At 36.9% G+C, this 19,689-nt stretch overlaps 1 protein-coding gene across 1 annotated transcript in view; it reads right to left on the bottom strand.

Annotated features, from left to right (window-relative positions):
• LOC123250115 (sodium-coupled monocarboxylate transporter 1-like) overlaps positions 1–19,123 on the bottom strand; it is a 47,975-nt gene extending 28,852 nt beyond the window's left edge. Inside the window, exons 1-7 of the mRNA XM_044679152.1 lie at positions 19,051–19,123; positions 17,574–17,641; positions 9,511–9,576; positions 6,037–6,088; positions 5,536–5,603; positions 4,884–5,038; positions 2,238–2,378 (exon numbers count right to left, since the gene is read on the bottom strand). Coding sequence (XP_044535087.1) covers positions 2,238–2,378; positions 4,884–5,038; positions 5,536–5,603; positions 6,037–6,088; positions 9,511–9,576; positions 17,574–17,641; positions 19,051–19,123 — 623 coding nt within the window. The remainder of the gene's footprint in view (positions 1–2,237; positions 2,379–4,883; positions 5,039–5,535; positions 5,604–6,036; positions 6,089–9,510; positions 9,577–17,573; positions 17,642–19,050) is intronic.
• Positions 19,124–19,689: the final 566 nt, after the last annotated feature.

Here is a 19,689-nt window from a genome sequence, read left to right as displayed (position 1 = left end):
TGGGCATAGTTCCAAATTGCCCTCCAGAATGATTAGATCAGTTTTGTTGTAGGATTTCTAAAGAAAACAGCTAGTGGAGAATGAAAGTGGAGGGGGGAAGGATGAGGAGAGGGAAAAAACATGAATCATGTAACCATGGAAAATATTTAAAATTTAAAAAAATAATAATAAATCATTATTCCATATACTTGAAAACATATATATATGTATATATATTTATATAAATTTTAGTAGAAATCCTACAACATTACAAAAAGTGTGGTCATGCCACATCATGATGAAACAACCAGGTAAGTAAACTATTTAGTTATTCTGAAGATAATATTTTTATACATAGTTCCAAATAATCATCTCCTCTAACTTTTTTCACTTGGTTAAGTAGGTACCTGAATGCTTTGGAATACTAAAGACACAGTGTAAAATAGGTAGGGCATCCACTTCTGTTTTATTAGGAATTAAATGCAGGTATTTATGCTGCTCTACTATTTAGATCTACACACCTATAGCTACCACAATCACATTCACCTGTTGCTACCTGTAATTAAGCATTGTGCCATTCAACTAGACCCACCTGCACATATGTTTGTTAAGTTGCCATGGCAATCAATTTTAGTTCTGAGGTGGATCCTTTTGACTAACATGATTTATTTTCCCCAAGCCATCAATGTTAGAAAACAAGGAAACATGTCAATCAGTTCTGCCTCTTTCAAATGACTTACTGGGGGCCTCTCAAAGAAAATCATTCACTTCCATAAAGTGTCCATTAAGTGTCTGTGGAAGGATTTGAACTCAGATCTTCCTAATTCCAAATCTGGTACTCTATCCACTGTGACACCAAGCTAAAAATAGTGAAGTCTTCCCCTTCCTCCTCCTTAAGAATTAGGACCTGAAAAATCATCTAGTTTAAACTCTTTATGTTACAGATGAGGAAACAGGTTCAGAGCAGTAAATTGTCCAACAAAGATTGTGTCAGAATTAAATTCTGAATCCAAGTCCATTGCCTCCAAATCTGTGGTTCTGACCAGTGGCCTCCCTAAAGTGCTAGACTTGATGTAAAGGCCTGGGTTTGAATTTCACCTCCAGTTCCTATTAGCTGTGTAACCCTGAGCAAGTCATTTAATCCTTCTCAGTCTCATTTTTTTTTCATCTGTAAAACAGAGACAATGCAGAGGCATCTTCTGCTCTGTGTTTTCTATGGAGATGAGAATCCATAGAATTGCACTGAGCATTTATTTGTGATTTAGGGTTCTGGAAATGTACAAGGTGAATAGTTTTGCAGAAAGTCTTGAATTTTTTTATGCAAAATTTTTCTAAGAGACAATGGAGCCACATGTCTTTCTTTGAATGAACATATGCCCTGCTGAGATTTTTCTAACCATGGTATGTGCTTAGGGAAACAAATTACTTCTTTTTTTTTTGCAAGTTTTAAGATCTTACAAGTAAAGAGAACTATAAGAATCATTTATTTTCACCTTTTTAAGAGAAATAAAAAGTTTCTCAAGTCTTTTAAAAAAAAAAAAAGGAACAATGCCTATAATACCTACTTCTCAATGTTGTTTTGCTCCCAAAATGAGATGATTTGTGTAAAGCACTTTGTTAAAAATCGGGTGATTTTATAAAAGTCAGCTGCCAACATCAACATCATTTTTGTCCAGACCTGTGATCTTATTATTACTGAGTGAAATGCCAGTGATACAGATGAACAATTTGTCTGTAAATGTTGATTGTGAATATAAATGAATAGAATTGTCTGATCCACTGAACAGTAAAGACTTAACCATGATCTCATAGCTGGTATATAGTAGAGCAAAGAAATAAATTCAGGTCTGACTTTATCCCCAACATTTTATCCACCCCATCATGATCTCATTATTGGGAGGAATTATCATCATCATCATCACCACCACCACCACCACCACCACCATCATCATCATCATTTACCATTATGTTGTTCAATTATTTTCAGTTTGACAAAGATCCTGGACTAGTTTGCCACTTCCTTCTTTAGCTCATTTTACAGATGAGGAAAAACTAAGACAAACAGGATTAAGTGACTTGCCCATGGTCACACAGCTACTAAGTGTCTGAGGTCCCAAGATAATGAGTCTTCCTGACTCCAGGCCTGACACTCCATACAATATGCTACCTGGCTGCCATATTTACCATTATATAAAGAGTTAAAATAAACCTTTTTAAAAACTGAAGGACATTTAAAACTGTTGATACCAGAGTCTTACATTTTTGCTTGGAATCTGCTTTTACAGGCGATGTACCTCTGGACCTGGGATTGATTGATGCCATAGATACTGGCTGATGTGAAGGTCCCTCCAATGATGATAGTCCAGAAGCTATACCTTTGCAAAGGGTTTGGATTGAAGCTAAATGAAAAGAAAGGTGGGGGGGGGGGGGAGGGAGAAGGAAACATTACATTACATCAAAAACATTTCACATTTAAACCCAGACAAATGAAAATTTTGAACCATAAGGACCTAAAAAAAATGAAACAAACAAAATAGAAATATAAAGCCCTGTATGTAGGCAGCTAGATGACAAAGTAGATAGAATGCTGAATCTTGAGTCAAGAAGACCTGAGTTTAAATCCAGAATCATACACTTACTAGCTGTGTGACTCCAAGCAAGTCACTTAACCTCTGTCTGCCAGAGTTTCCTCAAATGTAAGATGGATAGGGTTTTGTGAGGATTAAAAAAGATAAGACAGTTGTCCTTTAAGTATTAATGCAGTCATAAGATTTAATAACTCAGGAATATAAATGCTACAAGCTTTTTTAAAATTGTATTAATTATTTAAAATGTTAAAATATTGTCATTTCTTATTGAAATTCAACACAAACAGCTTCTTGTGCTATCTACTACCCTAGTTGATTTTTGAATTTTATAAACACTTATGAAGACAGGATTAACTCTCCCCTTGCCTATTTTTAGCTAATCAAATCAAGAACTTAAAGTACCCTTACTTATCATTAAGTAAGAGAGTTCAAGAATCAATTACTAGAGTAAGCTCACACCTCCAAAGGACCCCACCCTGCCCTTGGGCAGTGCTAGGCAAATTGAAAGACTAGATTGGTTCCCATAAAGTGAGGGAGCAACAGGAAGTGACATTGAGAAAACTGCTTTTAAAAGGTCAGCTCAAGGATTTAGTCATTCACTCTATATTGGTGAGCTGGACTGGAGGAGGAGACTCTTTCCCTGGATCCTTCATTGGCTTGCTTAGTGAGTGGCTGAGATTCTTGCCTTGGCTTTGGAGGAGGCTGTGTTGGTGGAACCCTGGCTGAAGACACCACTGGGACTTCTGGCTGAGGATTACCAGGAAATCCACATGGAGACAGAGTCTTGGGGAAACCCTGCCAGGGCTGAGCCTGGCTTCTCAGGAGAAGGGCTGGTAGGCTTATTAAAATCTGTCCCTTTAACTACATTTTTCCACTTTTACTCTTTCTACCTCTTTGTAAGTAAAGCTACTAAAAGTCATTTTAACCTAAGCTACAATATTTTTAAATAGGAAACCACAATATCACTTTAGAATTCTCATATTTAGCATAAAACCTAAATTTAAACTCTTACATTAATTGGCAAACCACAAAGGTTTGAAGAGCATCCTCAATCTTCTGATAATTCCCTTCACCTTCTACTGTCTCTAAACTATCCCTCAGTCAGCTTTTAGTAACTAATTCTGGAATTAAAACTTACAGCTACTGATCTATTTGCTGCATGGAAGGATAAGTCCTAAATCTTTTTTTTTTTCTTTTCCCCCTTAAACTAAAAATAGCTGAATAACCACTTGCTTGCTGCTTCCGAGTAAGCTGGCTGTTTTTTGCTTAGTTAACAATTAGCGGGCCCTCAGGGCTCCACCTGGGGAGATACTTCCACCCCACCCCCCTGGGGGGGCGGGGAGGGGAGCAACCCTGCCCCAACAAGCTTCCATCTCAAAGCCCAGAATTCTTTAAGGCCTTTCCAAACCTCACATTTCTCTGCTCCAAACCTCTGGAGGAGCAGTCAGTGGAAGCAGGAGCAACTAAAACTGCTCCTTTAATCCTGAAAAGCTTTCAAATCCATTAAGAATAAACAAACTAGCAAACCCTTTTTTGCCCCTAGGGAAGCTTAGATAAGGGGCTTCCTGCCCACATGGCCTATACCCCCAGAGCTTTACCTACAAGAAAGTATGTTTTATTTTGCCTAAAATAGAAAACATTTGCTTTTTCCTGTTGTCCCTCCTAAATTTAATCTCTGGCTAAGGCTTTTCTGCCCTCCACTCAAAGGCTAATTGATTAGGGTATGCCTGTACTTACTTACAACAATTTCTTTTCTGAAGTCTCTGGAAGACCCTGCCCACTAGCTTTGTGAAACCCTAACCCCTAGGCAGTAGTGCCACCTACTGACAAAAGGTAGATTTGCAAGCAATTTAATAGTTCAATTTAAAAATAAACAGACAAGGGGAGAGTTAGTCCTATCTTCACACTTTCTTTGGCTGCTTTCAGGAACTGAAAAAAAATTACATTTATAATCCTACTCTTAATAGTATTCCAAACTCAAGACTTTTATATATACATATTTTTTCATGTGATCTCACAGGAAAAGTCTAATGGAAATAAATCAGAAAACTGATGTGACCAAGCAAAAACACTTCCTCTATCCACTAATCAGAGAAAGTGTCATACAGAAACTACATAATGGTGGGTATCCCTTCCTATTAAAATTAAAAATTTTAATGTATTATTTAAAATTCAGAAAATGAAATAACTATAACCAAAATTTAATTAAATTTTTAAGTACTACTGTTTCCACTGAAAATTTATACCAATAATACACACACACACACACACAAATGCATATATGCATATATGCATAAAGGACAAATATAAACTTACTCCCAGAAGTTTAATCTTCCTCCATGATAGGAATCATTTAGAATATTGCTTATTCCACCTTGAATCTCAGCACCTTGTATGATTACGGACAAAAGTCCTGCCACCATGATTCCAACTTGGAAAACATCTGTCCAGATGACGGCTTTGAAACCACCCTTGTTAGGAAAAGCACATTAAAATATTACCAGTCTGATCATTGTCTCATAGGAGCTAGAAGGGATCTTAGAGGTCACCCAATGCTATACCTTAATTTTACAGATGAGGAACTTAGGCCAGAGGGATTAAAAAAACTTATCTAAATTAATACATAGGTAGTAAGGGGCATGGCCAAAGTGGGAAGTCCAATTTTCTGACCCCAGATTCCACAGGAGTTTTCCCCCTATACCTCATTACCAATTAGATTAATGCACTGTATCAAGATCCTAACTCCCTCCAAATTTACCTAAATATTCCCACCCCACTACAAAAAAATCATCAAATATGATGAGGAAATATAAACTATTTACCTCTGAATACTCTCTAATATCCTATAATTAAAGAAATATGAGCAATCTATTTCCTGACAGTAAGAGGGACAGTACCTAACTCCTAGAATTCTTAATTATGTAGACTTCATGAGAAGTGTTCCAATGGAATTAAATGGCAAGCATACCATTGTGCAGTAGAAAGTGCAGACCACTCCTGTGACAATGATTGCACCCCATAGGTCGAATCCTGTGACTGAAGAAGAAAGGGAGGAAAAATTAAACCCCATGAAGTGTGGAAATTTTAATTAATTCTCAAGAACCACACCCCAAATGTCAGCAAGATTTCACAAAACAAAAGCACCTGTGGTTGAAACAGGATTAGATTTGGAGGAAGAGGGCTTAGTTTCAAAACCTGACTTGCAACAGAGGCTTTGTGTGATCTCAGGAAACTCCTCCCAGAGCCTCCATTTAAGGAGAAGACCCCGGGTAGCCATCTCATCATTTCACACCTGATTGCTCCTCTAGACTTCACCTTGTCTATAGAAACACTTCTTCCTGCACAATCATGTGAACTGAAAAGCACACTTCCTCAATACCCCCTGGCCCTGGGGACCTTCCTTCCCTCTGATTGGAGAGACTTAGTTAAAATTAACCATGTGTAGCACTTTTAAATGTGCAAAATTTACCTTGATTCAGAGCAAGAGCTGGAGCATAAATAACAATCCCAGTATAAAGAATCTAGAAAAGAAAAGCCAGAAAATAAAATGTGTATATAAAATTCTCAAATGCATAAGAACTTTTTAAAAATTATAACCTTCTTAGTATTCAAGTTTATGATTCCCCCTCTTTCTCTGGTTTCACTTATATTTTGGGTATAAACAGAAGAGCTTCTCATGCTTACCCTGGTTCTAGGGGTCATCTAGTGTCATCTTTCCAAAACAAATGAGTTCATTGTAGGAACCTACTCATTAATTTGTATGTTTGTTGATTTGATGTTTAATTAAAACCCAAGGTAAACATATACACACAATCATCTCCAAGGCACACTACCTATACCTTCTCTCATAAGAACTCAATCTTCCACTCCAACATGCTGGGCTCTAATTTCATTTTATCTTGCTTGATCCAGGACGTTCATACTATTTCCAAGCTACTTTCAAACAACTGGAGTGCAACTTCCACATTCTCCTGCTCTTCCACCTCTAGCCCCTTTAGGCAGATTATCTTCACTTATTAGAATATAAGTTTCTTGAAGGCAGGGACTATTTTATTTCCTTAGGGCATGCAGTTGTCAAAGGTAAAACTTCCATCAATTGGAGCTGTCCAGAAGTCAAAGAAACTACCTTGTATCCCTAGCACTTAGCACAGTGCCTGGAACATAGTAAATGTTTAGTAAATGCATATTTTTATTTACTCATCAATGACAATAAATTAACAAACTACGATATAACCTCTTCTAATTCTAATAACAATAGCTAGCATTTGTTTACTGTTTTAAGTTTTGCAAAGAGTTTTACAAATATTTCATTTAGTCCCCCTAATGCTTATATGTTTTCCTCTGGGCTGACCCACTCCCTTCCCAATTACTGATTTGATTCCCTTAGAACTAATGCACTCCTCTCCCCTTCCTGGTGATATTATCCATCACATTCTGTTGTTGCTTGGTTTCAGTCAGATCTAACTTTTCGTGATTCCATTTGGGGTTTTCTTAACAAAAATACTAGAATAGTTTGATTTTCCTTCTCCAGCTCATTTTGCAGATGAGGAACTAAGGCAAACAGGGCTAAATAACTTGCCCAAGGACTCACAGCAACTAAGAGTCTAAGGCTAAATTTGAACTAAAGAAGAGGAGTCTTCCTAATTCCAGACCTGGCACTCTTTCTACCATATCACCTAGCTGCCCCAACAGAGGAAGAGACCATCTAAAAAGAAGTAAGATTCCTTTTACTGGAGCTCTCTATGGGGTGGCTAGATGACCACTTATTAAGCAATGTCTCAGAGTGGATACCTACTGAGTTAAGGGATGAACTCCATGGTCATTAAGGTCCCTTTGAACTCTGACATTCTATGCTCCTATGTTCCTATCACTCCTTTTTTTTTCTTTTCATTTAGCAGGACTTCATACTGTAGGCATTCTTTATTTTTGTCTTTATGATAGCATGAGATATTTACTGATACAGCATTATCTGTTTAGACATTTTCCACCCAGTCATTGAAAGCCTTTATTTTCTCTTTATTTAAAACTTCTACCTTCTATCTCAGAATCTATATGGTTCCAAGGCAGAAGAACAGTCAGGGCTAGCAATGGAGACTAAGTGATTTGCCCAGGGTCATACCACTAGGAAGTATTTGAGGTCAAATTTGAACCCAGGACCTCCTGTCTTCTGGTCTGACTTTCAGTCCACAGAGCCACCTAGCTGTCGCCTTTATTTTCTCTTAATGGAACTTCATTTCCACATCTAATGTAATGACGGCCTCTGCTCCACAGAGGGTGCCATGGGCATGTCCAATAAGTTCCTTTGAAGGAAATGATCTATCACTTCTCTGAGTACTTCTGACATGGGGAAGTTCCAACTGGTGATGGAGAGAGATACCACCAGTGACATACATACAAACGTGTTTTCTCCTCTCCTGTATTTTTATACTCCCTCCTGGAAAACTGGAATACAAATTTGGACCAGGCATCATTGAGTCAACATGGCAAAGGTCTACATGGCTTTCAGTTGCCAAAAGGAATAAGTAACAGTTTAAAGGGGAAAAAATTCTCCACTCTTCTCCATTGTTTCACACCTCAGAGACTCTAACATACCTTGCTACAATCCTCATTCACATTGGAAGAAATGTTGAAATGGATAAGTCAGTGGGGGGTGTTTTGTGATAGTATTTGGCCACATCAGTAACCCCAAGCATTTCAGGGGATTATTAGCATCCTTGGCTTCACAGTGATCTACTTTCCCATACTTTTTATTCCAGTTTGAATCGACTTCCCATGTATATCTCTGTATTATTACTTGTGGAGAACTTGGAACTGGATCTGCAGTGGTAGAAACAACTGCCACACACATGCTCTCTCCCACATAGTACCCACAGATCCTTCATATGCCAGCTCCACTACTCCTATAGATGAGGAAAGTACATTTCAAACTTCAAGTCTCTATAGATCTCAGAGTTACTAGTAATTCCAGAAAATTTTCCATGAAAATACTTTTATTCTTTAAATTAGATTCATATTGCGACCTCTTGGTTCTAATTATCTTCTTGGCTTAGGAAACAAGAATATTTTCTGAAGGTTGTTTAGACCTCTATGGACAATGTTCTGCAGCATCAGACTCCTGTTTCCAGCTCTTTTCTTTTTTCTTTTTTCATTTAAACATATCATATTCTGCTTAGCAGCTCCTTAAAACAGATGCCCAGATGACATAAACATTACACTAAACAAAAAACCAAAGTGCTTTGTTTCCCAAAATATCTTATTTTTTAAAAGACACTGGAGATATATGGAAAACTGATATTTGTAACTCTTAAAAATTGTTTTCATTGTCATAGTAAATAGAAGAATTATTCATAGGTCAATGAATAGAAATTCTTTCTTTTCCCTTTTCCCTTTTAAATAGTGTTACAGTGAATATTTATCATTCTCTTTTGGTTAATAGTTAAGCAATTTGCCTAAGAATGCCTTAGACACTACAGTTCTAAGACAATGTTAAATATATTATTTACCTATATAACAATTTAGTGTATTAATTTTTGACTACACTTCATATCATGTACCTCTAGTGAAAGTGGTATAAATATTCAGTGATGATGAATCAGTGTTAATTAGAAATCTTTTGCAATGGGCTTGAGAACGTGACTCATATTTTGGGTTTAAAGCTTTAACATCAATTATGCAGGTCTTGTCATGTGGCTCGCTTGTTTCATCCCATCCCCTTTCTGAATCATACTGGCTGCTGACCACCAGGCACTTGACTGCAAACATCTTTTCTTGTATCCCCATTTTTCTAGACACTGATTTTTGTAAGACAATAAATTTATTATAGATATTTATGCCTTCTCTGTTTACTTGAAGGAAAAAAAAACATCACTGAGAATAAATAAACCCCAATAAACAAGAATGATCATATGAACATAAAAAAAAAAGACACTGGAGAATTACTAACCGTTTGAAAGATGAAGAGGATTGTTCCACAGAGGCGAATATGTTTATTGAAACGAAGCTCTAAATACTTAAAAAATAATTTAAAAGGTAAAATGATTAGTATACATGATGAATACTTTCACATAACAGTGTCTCCTGGTTTCACAGACTTAGAGCTAGGCAGGACTTCAAAGGTCATGTCTGATCTTCTTAAAGTTATACTGAGAGTAAGTGACAGAAACAGGATTTGAACGCAAATCCTCAGATCCCAACTCCACTGCCTTCTCCATTGGCATAAGTGTCTCCCTAGCTGATCAGTCATATTCAATTTGTGTATATGCGTGTGTATGTGCATATCAAAATGTTCTATGAGAATATATCTATTTTTTAAGAGTGCAATATTTGGAGTTAGGGACCTAAATTTGAATCTCAGATCAGCTACTTTGTGTAGCACACATTCCATGTGTAATTTGGGTCAAATCACTCAGTTAGCTACTCTGTAAAAGGTCAGGGGTCAGATGAATAACCCAAATGGCCACTTCTATAGGTCTAAGTCTATATTTATCTTTTTTTCACCTGTGTGGAGAAACATTAATGAAAGTAAAAGTTGATTTTTGATCATTACAGTGAGAAGCAAAAGGTAGGTTCTGTTGGAGAGAGCTTAGTGAGTACCTAGCCTAAAGGCACTTAGGTGGTAATTTGGGTGGAGTGATAGACTTGGAGTCAGAAATACCTGAATTCAGACCCTATGTCATACACTTATTAGCTGTGTGACTCTGGGCAAGTCACTTAACCCCCATTGCCTAGCCCTTACCACACTTCTACCTTGGAATTAACACACAGTTTTGATTCTAAGACAAGAAGATGAGGGTTAAAAAAAAATAGATCTTAAATAATTTAAGAATTTAGGATGGAAAATGCCGTCCACCTCCAGAAAAAGAACTGCTGGAGTCCAAATGCAGATCAAAGTAAACTTTTTTACTTTATTTTTCTTGGTTTATTGTTGTTGTTATTTCAGTGTGTTCTCTTTCACAACATGTCTAATATGAAAATATGTTTTGCATGATTGCACATGTATAACACATATCAAATTGCTTGCCTTCTCAGTGAGAGGAGAGAGGAGAGAGGGTGAGAGAGAACTGGGAAGAATTCACGTTTTTGAAAAAAATTTATGATGAGTGGCAGCTAGGTAGCAAAGTGTATAAAGCATCAGACCTAGAGTCAGGAAGACTTGGGTTCAAATTTGAGCTCATATACTTCCCATCTGTGTGACTCTGGACAAGTCATTTAATCCCATTTGCTTAGCCCTTTATGTGTATATATATATATAAACTTTAAGACAGTAGGTAAAGCTTTATTTGTTGTTGTTGTTTTTATTTTATTTTTAAAAATCTTCTGTGATTCCATGATTCATGTTCTCTCCGTCCCCTTTTCCCTCCCCCTTCCCAGAGCTGACAAGCAATTCCACTGGGTTATACATATATTAACACTGAAAACCTATTTCCTTATTATTCATTTTTGTAATAGAGTAATCCTTTAAAACCAAAACCCCAAATCATATACCCATATAAACCAGTGACAAATTATATGTTTTCTTCTGGATTTCTACTCCCACAGTTCTTTCTCTGGATGTGTATAACATTCTTTCTCATAAGTTCCTCAGAATTGTCCTGGATCATTGCATTGCTACTAGTAACAAAGGTGATTACATTTAATGGTCCCACAATGTTTCAGTTACTGTGTACAATGTTCTCCTGGTTCTGCCCAGTTCTTATAGAAATCAATCAATTTACCATTCCTTATAGCACAATAATATTCCATCACCATCATATACCACAATTTGTTTAGCCATTCCCCAATCGAGGGACATCCCTTCATTTTCCAATTTTTTGCCACCACAAAAAGTACAGCTATAAATATTTCGTACAAACAGATCCTTTCCCATTTTTTTTATCTCTTTGGGATACAAACCTAATAGTGGTATTGCTGGATCAAAAGGATCATTCTTTTAAAGTCCTCTGGGCATAATTCCAAGTTGCCTTCCAGAATGGTTGAATCAATTCACAACTCCACCAGCAATGCCTTACTGTCCAAACTTTGCTACCTCCCTTCAGCCTTTATTATTTTCCTTTACTGTCATATTGGCCAATCTGCTAGGTGTGAGATGGTACTTCAGAGTTGTTTTGATTGATATTTCTCTAATCAGGAGGGATCTAAACACTTTTTCATGTGATTATTGATCATCTGAAAACTGTCTATTCATATCCCTTGACCATTTGTCATTTGGGGAGTGATTTGATTGCTTATAAAGTTGACTTAGTTCTTTGTATATTTGAGAAATTAGATCTTTATCAGAGAAATCTGTTATAAATTTTTCCCCCAGTTAGTTGCTTTCTTTCTAATTTTGGTTGCATTGGTTTTGTTTGTTCAAAAACTTTTTAATGTAATATAATCAAAATTATTCATTTTACATCTTGTAATGTTCTCTATCTCTTGCTTAGTCTTAAATACTTCCCTTATCCATAGATCTGACAAGTATGCTATTCCACGTTCAAGTAGGTAAAGCTTTTTAAAATGTTAAAAATTGTATTTCAGATAATTGGGAGAAAAATAAAATATTTCGATATTAAAGAGTTCTTATAAGGCAGACATAGCAGATGGGTTTCCTCCATATTTGTTGAAGATCATTAATACCACAGGGTTTTGTTTTGTTTTTTTCAAAAGAGAAAAAGTGAATGGACAACTAAATAGTTGTCCACTAAATAGGACAACTAAATAGCAGGAAAGTGGATTTGGAATTAGAGTATCTGATTTCAAATTCTGACTCTGGCTCTTAACTAGTTGTGGAACCTTGGGCAAGCATCTAGAAACAACATCATCCCCACTTCCCTTTTACATTTGCTGTGAGGATTAACTGAGATCCTTCATAGGAAAGCAGTTTGAATAGTAAAGAACTCTAGACCAAAGGTTTTTATTTGTGTGTGTGTGTGTGTGTGTGTGTGTGTGTGTGTGTGTGTGTGTGTGTGTGTGTGGTGAAGCCTATGGACCTGCTTTTCAGAGAGAATACTATTTTTTAATGCAGAAAATAAAATATATAAGCTTTAAAAGGAAACCAATTGTATTGAAGTACTTGTCAAAATCTCTTTTTAAAAAAATACAAGTTCACAGGCTCTGCATTATGAACTCCTACTCTATTCAAAGACAAGATTTACACAATACAATGCTCTTACTAAGACTCACACACCCTGGAGAATGTGAAACTCACCAGGAAAAACTATTAATTCTCCTTACTTCCCTGTTTCTACTGAACTCAGTTACTCTAGCTCAAAATCTCCTCTGACTTCTCTTTCCAACTTCTCAACTTAATTCCAATTCAGTGCTTTCATTTCTGATTCCATATTACCTCAAATGTCCATAACCTCTTTCTAGCTCTACTTTTACTGCCACTGCCATTATTACCTTTACCTATATTGCTTTCTAATTTCTTTCTGCCTTGAATCCCTTCTCCCATCTCTTTCCACTTAATATTTCACATATGTACAAAAAAAAAAACTTCCTAAAGCTAGGGTCCAATAATACCAACCCTACTTTACCTATTCCAATCCTTATTGCCAACCAGAATTAAATATTGATTCCATATTTGGACATTCAAAGATTTCTTCCATATGACTAAGCTATTTTTCCAGCATTATTTCCCACTACTTCTGGGATTACTTCCTGTTCCCTGATCTCTTTTCTTCTCATGCCTCCATGTATTTGCAAATGCTGTACCGACCCACCAACACTCCCATGGCTCAAATGGTCTGAAATGTCCAATCATCAGTTAAAGATGTGATACTGGGAGTGCGTACAGAGATCAGAATTAGATAAGTACATTTGAGAATCTTCAACATAGTAATAACAATTGAATTCATGAATTGATAAGATCACAAGGTGAAATAGTATAGAGAAAAAAGAAGAGGAGAGGAGAGGAGAAAGAGGAATGGTCAGAAGGTAGAAGGAGAACTGGGAGAGAACAGTGTCATGAAAACCTAGAAAGAGAAGTATCAAGAAGAGAGTGATTAGCAAAGTTGAAAAATGCAGAAAGGTCAAGAAGGGCAAGCATTGAAAAAATACCATTAGACTTGGCAATTATGCAATTATTAATAACTTTAAAGAAAGAAGTTTTGGTTGAACGATGAGGTTGGAAGCTAGACTGTAGATGATTAAGACATTAAAGGAAAGGAAGTAGAAGCATCTACTTTATATGGTCTTCTCAAGAAGGCTAGCCATAAAGGAAAGGAGAGATATAGGATGATAGCAGGGATTACTGCATCAAGTGAAGGTTTTTGAGAATAGGGGAGACATGGGCATGTTTGTAGGCAGTGGAGAATCAGCCAGCAGACAGGGGGAGTCTGAAGATAAATGAGAAAGAGGGGATAACAGAGGATATAATCTACTGAAGAAGAAATGGTAGAACGCGATCACTTATTCTCCCTGCCTTAGCACTTCTTCATATGAGACATGAGAAGAAGGTGGTAGAATTTATCTGGGTGATGTGAGATGAAGAGGGAGTTTTGGGCAATTACCTAAAATTTTTTTCAATAAAATATGAGGCAAAGTTCTCAGATGAGAGAATAAAAGGAGGGAGAGCTTTGAAAGACATAAAGAGGGACAAAAAGGGATGAAAAAGTTTGAGATAACTGCTGTGGTAAGTAATCAGGCATGCAATTATCCAACTTTGTGGACCAGGTCTTCTCTCCAGAATCAACTGTTATTCCAAATATCCTCCCACCTTCCCACAAAAGTTTTCTCCTTTGAAAAGGGTAACCATTCCAAGGGAAGAAGTAACATCATAGAAATCCTGATCCATTCAGCATCTGTGTGAAAAATCATACAGTTACTAAACATAGTCCTAGCCATTCTGAAAATGATAAGGAAATATATTACTTCATATATATGACTTGGGTTCACAGTATTTAGTCTACAAAGAATGGCTTACTAGATCCCTTCTTCCTCTCTGCTCCCACATACACTAATTACACTGTCTCAATGCTTCCATTTTATAAAAAAGGACATTGAAGTCCAAAGAAAGGAAGTGGAAGTGACTTGGTCATAAACACATGAAAATTAAGCTACTGAGGAGCATAGTTTGAACTCAGGCTTTCTGACTCCAAATCCAGTGCATTTTCCATGACATTATGATGCTTTCTTGCCATGCCTAATCCAACAGGAGTAGTAAGGAGTTTTCTACTTTAGCCTCCCTAGTTCTTTCCGCCCTGACCCTAAGCATCAGCTAAGAGTGTAGGTACATACTCCAGGAACTGAACCAGATTCCAGTAGATTCAAATCCAGGACTCTTTCCAATGAATCACACTGCTTCCCGAGGCACCTGAATCAAACTCATAATTGAACTGTCCATCAATTCTCTCATCTAAAGGAAACACTTAGAGTACCTTTGAGTTGCTAACACCTTAACTGACACGTGGCATGAAGCAGAACACACTCAGTTGAGTTTCAAAGTATTCACTAAGAGATGAAGAAGGTAGAAATGAGCTACTACAGTAGTCTAGTGTTTCATATATCCAAAGATCCCAGCTACTAGGTCAACAGCTCACTATTTGACAAAAACTGTTGGGAAAACTGGAAAGCAATCTGGCATAAACTAGGGAGAAAGTAGTATCGCACATGGAATGCCAAGTCAAGCTTCAGATGGGCATATGATTTAAACATAAAAGGTAATATCATCATCACATCAGACGTTTGCTTGTTTTTTTTTTATTTTAAGGGATGAGTAAGATCTAGGGAGGGCCTTATAAGAAATGTTTTCAGTTTAATCTTTATATCCCTAGTACAGGATCTTGAATAAAGGAAATGCTTAATAAAAACATGATTGTCTAATAGGTGATGCTCCCTAAGGACATCAAACTATGGTTTACCTCATCATTGGGGAAGTATGAGCTTCCTGAAATCGCTTTCAGAAGCCCTTGTTTCCTTTTTCTCTACCCAATTCCTATGTTTTATCTAAATCCAACAAGCAAGTGATTGAGTATCAGCTATATGCTAGAAATCAGTGAGCTCATAAATGTGTAATTCTTAAGTTGCTGGGATTTCTTTCAGCACAAAAATTCTTTGATGCTATATGTAAAGAACTATAGAAGGCACTGGGGAAGATTTTTTAAAAAGTAGAAAAAACAAAGACCCAATCTTGCAAACTTAACTTCCAGCAAAATAATATAGCACAGACAAAAATTACCAAAAAGGAAATTTGCAAAAACATTCCTCTAAAGTCTTTTCTCCAATTGAGGCATTTATGTGTATTCAGATCTGTAATTTCATCAAAGGAGGAAACCAGAAGTCCAATCACTTCCTTCACTGATGAAATTAGATATCTCTGAAACTTCATGTCTTAGAGATGCTTGGAAACACTGAGATACTAAATGACTTGCTCAGATTCACACGGTTAATATTTTTGTCATACATTGTATGAGCAAGTCATTTAGTATCTCAGTGTTTCCAAGCATCTCTAAGACATGAAGTTTCAGAGATATCTAATTTCATCAGTGAAGGACCTCTTAATAAATGTCCATCAATTGGGGAATGGTTGAACAAATTATGGTGTATGCTGGTGATGGAATGGTATTGTGCCATAAGAAATGGTAAGCAGGATGATTTCAGAAAAAGCTGGGAAGATCAGAGAGAACAGATGAAGAGCAAAATCAGCAGAACTAGAAGAACATTATACATAATAAGAGCAATATTGGACAATGATAATTTGTAAAAACTTGGCTACTCTTAGCAATGCAATGATCTGGGACAATCCTGAAGGACTTATGATGGGGAATACTATCCACCTCCAGAGAAAGGATTGTTGGGAATATCTTTCACATCAGTGTATTTTGGGTTTTATTTTGGGGTTTTGCTTATGTATGACTTTGCTCTTACAATGATGACCAATATAGAAGTGTGTTTTGCAAAACATTTAAAAAATGGAGAGAGGGGACAGCTGGGTAGCTCAGTGGATTGAGAGCCAGGCCTAGAGATGGGAGGTCCTAGGTTCTAATCTGGCCTCAAACACTTCCCAGCTGTGTGACCCTGGGCAAGTCACTCGACCCCCATTGCCTACCCTTACCACTCCTCTGCCTTAGAGCCAATACACCGTATTGACTCTAAGACGGAAGGTAAGGGTTAAAAAAATGGATAGAAAAAAAGACCTCTATGTACCAGACTGTGCTAAGTTCTCCTAATGGAAAAAAAAAGGCAAAAGACAGCCTCCACTCTCAAATAGCTCACAGTCTAATGGAAGAGCTCACAGTCAGAGACTAAGTTTGAACCCCCATCTTCCTGAATGTGCCTATCCACTGAGCCATACGACATTTATGTAGGTATAAGATAAAAGCAGGGAAATTTCTCTCACTCCTCTTTTCACACAAGGTGTTTTATGTAGGAACTAGCTTCACAGGGGAGGCACAGATTGGCATTGTTGAGATTAGCACTAGTGACTCAGTGCTTCATTTTCTTGCGGATGCCAGAATGAGGAAGTTTAGGCCAAAGACCACCTCTCTGCGCTCTCAGGCCAGTTCTCTTTTCCTCAGAAAAACAGTATAGGTATTGTATTTACACAGTCCACTCTCACTCCGATGTGGGTGGGGTATGATGTCCCCAGAATAAAAGTTCAAGTTTCAAAGGATAGGAGATTTACATAGCTCATTAAAGCAATCACAACTTACTTCCCATTGAGCCAACAAGAATGATGACAACTAACTAACCAAGGTCCTTCTGCCTTTTTTATTGCCTTCCTCCCCAATAGATAGTTAAGAAGGAAAGGAAATGGCTTCTGATATATGGGAAGGCAGCAGAGGGGGCATAAGAAAGGTCCAAACTGGAGGTAAGAACACTTATGCCACTTGCCACTTGTATGACCTTGGGCAAGTCACTCTTTTAGACCACAATTTGCTCTGGTTTTCTCATGGTTAGAGAAGGGTTGGGCCAGATCACCTCTAACGCCTTTTCCAGGTATGAAATGGAAAATTCAATGCAATTAGCTTTTTTCTACACTTTCCTTCAACCCAAAAAGAAGCGCAGGGTGCAGAGATGTCTCCTTACCTCGTGAGTACTGGTAATTTCCAATTTGTAAAAGACTGGGAGGAAAACCTCGGCAGTGATAATGACCACTAANTTTTTTTTGTCACTTTCACTTTTTCGGTCATCATTTTTCCCTCAGTTTTTCCACTGAAACCTTCCTTAACCACTTCCTTCCCTATCATAATTCCTTGGTAATTTATCAATGCTTGCTCATACCCACATTGTGCCTTCCCATTGTCCTTTAGGCAATATACAACCTCATTTCTATGAAGATTGTGGTAAGCCTTCATTTACCCAACATTTTGGTGACTCCATAAAAAGACATGAGTTTTCTCTCATTAAGGGCACAATTCTCCTTCAGTCAAAATAACATAGTATTTATTTTTTGTGTGGTTGAAGCCTGGTGAATCACTGGTTCTCCAAGGGAAGTAGCAAAAAAAAAATCCCCAGGGAAGGGGAGTAAGAAAAAAAAATTCAAATGAAGCATTTAATTCTAAAGAGAGCAGAATAAGAAAGATGTAATGTTTTAAAGGGTTTTTTCCCATATTTTCTACTGCATTGTGTTCATTTCTAGAGATATACTCCATTTTGGTTTCCTTATTTTAGGACTGATAGATCAACAAGCATTTCTTAGACATTTGAAGTGTCACATAAAGTGTGAATATATCCTAGCCTTGATTCCATTCTAGCCCTAACACTCTTGGGTCTTTTTCTTCTTGACTTTGTTCTTATATGAAAGTGGCATTCCAGGAAAATCCTCCATAATAGGAGAAACTCAGTCATTTCTATTAGGAGGGCAAGGTTGAGTATTGTCTTACACCAAGGATAATGGTGAACAGCCATATTATCTCTTCCATTTCTATGCCTCTGCACTGGCTGTGCCCCATGACCAGAATTTGCTTCCTCTTCATCTCTTATATTTTGAATTTCCATCAGAATTCATCTCAAATGCTCCCTCCTACATGACATCTTTTCTGATCTAATATCAATCTAGTATTAACTTTGTAGACAGTTTGCATATGAGAGGCAAATGGACAAAACTGGCCTCAGAGTCAAGACCTATGTTTGAGTCATCTTTGACACACACTGGCTGTCCTATGCCAGTCATGTTGTTTAACATCTCAGTACTCTAGAACGTCTTAATACTATAAGTTGTCCAGTTGGTAATAACTTAACTATTCTTGGCAATTCAATGATCCAAGACAATCCCGAAGGACTCATGATGAAAAATGCCACCCCCCTCCAGAGAAAGAACTGATGGAATCTGAATGCAGATTGAAATATACTGATTCACTTTCTTTCATCGTGTCTTTTATTCAGGTTCTCTTCTACAATGCAACTACTATGGTAAAATGTTTTACTTTGCTGCACATGGCTATATAAGATCAACTGTTGTCTCATAGACAGTGGAAGGAGAGAAGGGGAGAGAATTGGGCCCAAAATTTAAAAAAAATTTTTAAGTTGTTTTTACATGTAATTGAGGGGAAAAATTAATTACATTTTGATGCCAAGAAGGCATCAACCTGCCACAAAATAATTTCCTTGTCCACAAATTCATCTGTAAGTGCCATTGAAATCAGAAGGCCAGACCCTCTCCTTCTGCCTATATTTTTCACATCCACTTATAGTATATAAGTATTTCCCTTCTACACTGAAAAAACCTTTACTTATTTACTTTACTTTTACTTCTTGTCTTTGAATATATTCTGTCTTTGCACCTGGAATAGAAACCTGGTATTCAATAATCTCTCAAATAAGTATTTATTAATTGTTGGTTATGTGCCCTACCACTGGACAAAAGTTTCTTGCTAAAAAACAAGTCATGCTATTCTGTTGCCATATTAAGCAAAAATTTAAGCTTGCTCATGTCCCAGAAGGAATGTGGGCATACTTTGCTCAAATCAACTCTGAAATATTGAAACACAATTCATGAAGTCAATTAGCAAATGGATATTTACTTTTTTGGTATAACTCTTTATCTTAGAAAAGGCATTTATCAAATCTTTTTAAAGTGCAAGTTCTCCCCAAGTCATGAAAAATACTGAGATGACAAAAAAATTTTTTAAATAGTGTTGCAGGGTGAAGTTCAGTACACCTTTTAAAGAGCTAAATGCTGATCATAACTGGTAACTAAGAA

This window comes from Gracilinanus agilis, chromosome 5 (genome assembly GCF_016433145.1).
Source record: "Gracilinanus agilis isolate LMUSP501 chromosome 5, AgileGrace, whole genome shotgun sequence".
Classification (NCBI taxonomy): Eukaryota; Metazoa; Chordata; class Mammalia; order Didelphimorphia; family Didelphidae; genus Gracilinanus; species Gracilinanus agilis.
The sequence above is the reverse complement of the archived record's forward strand: the minus strand, read 5'-3'. Positions and strand labels throughout refer to the sequence as shown.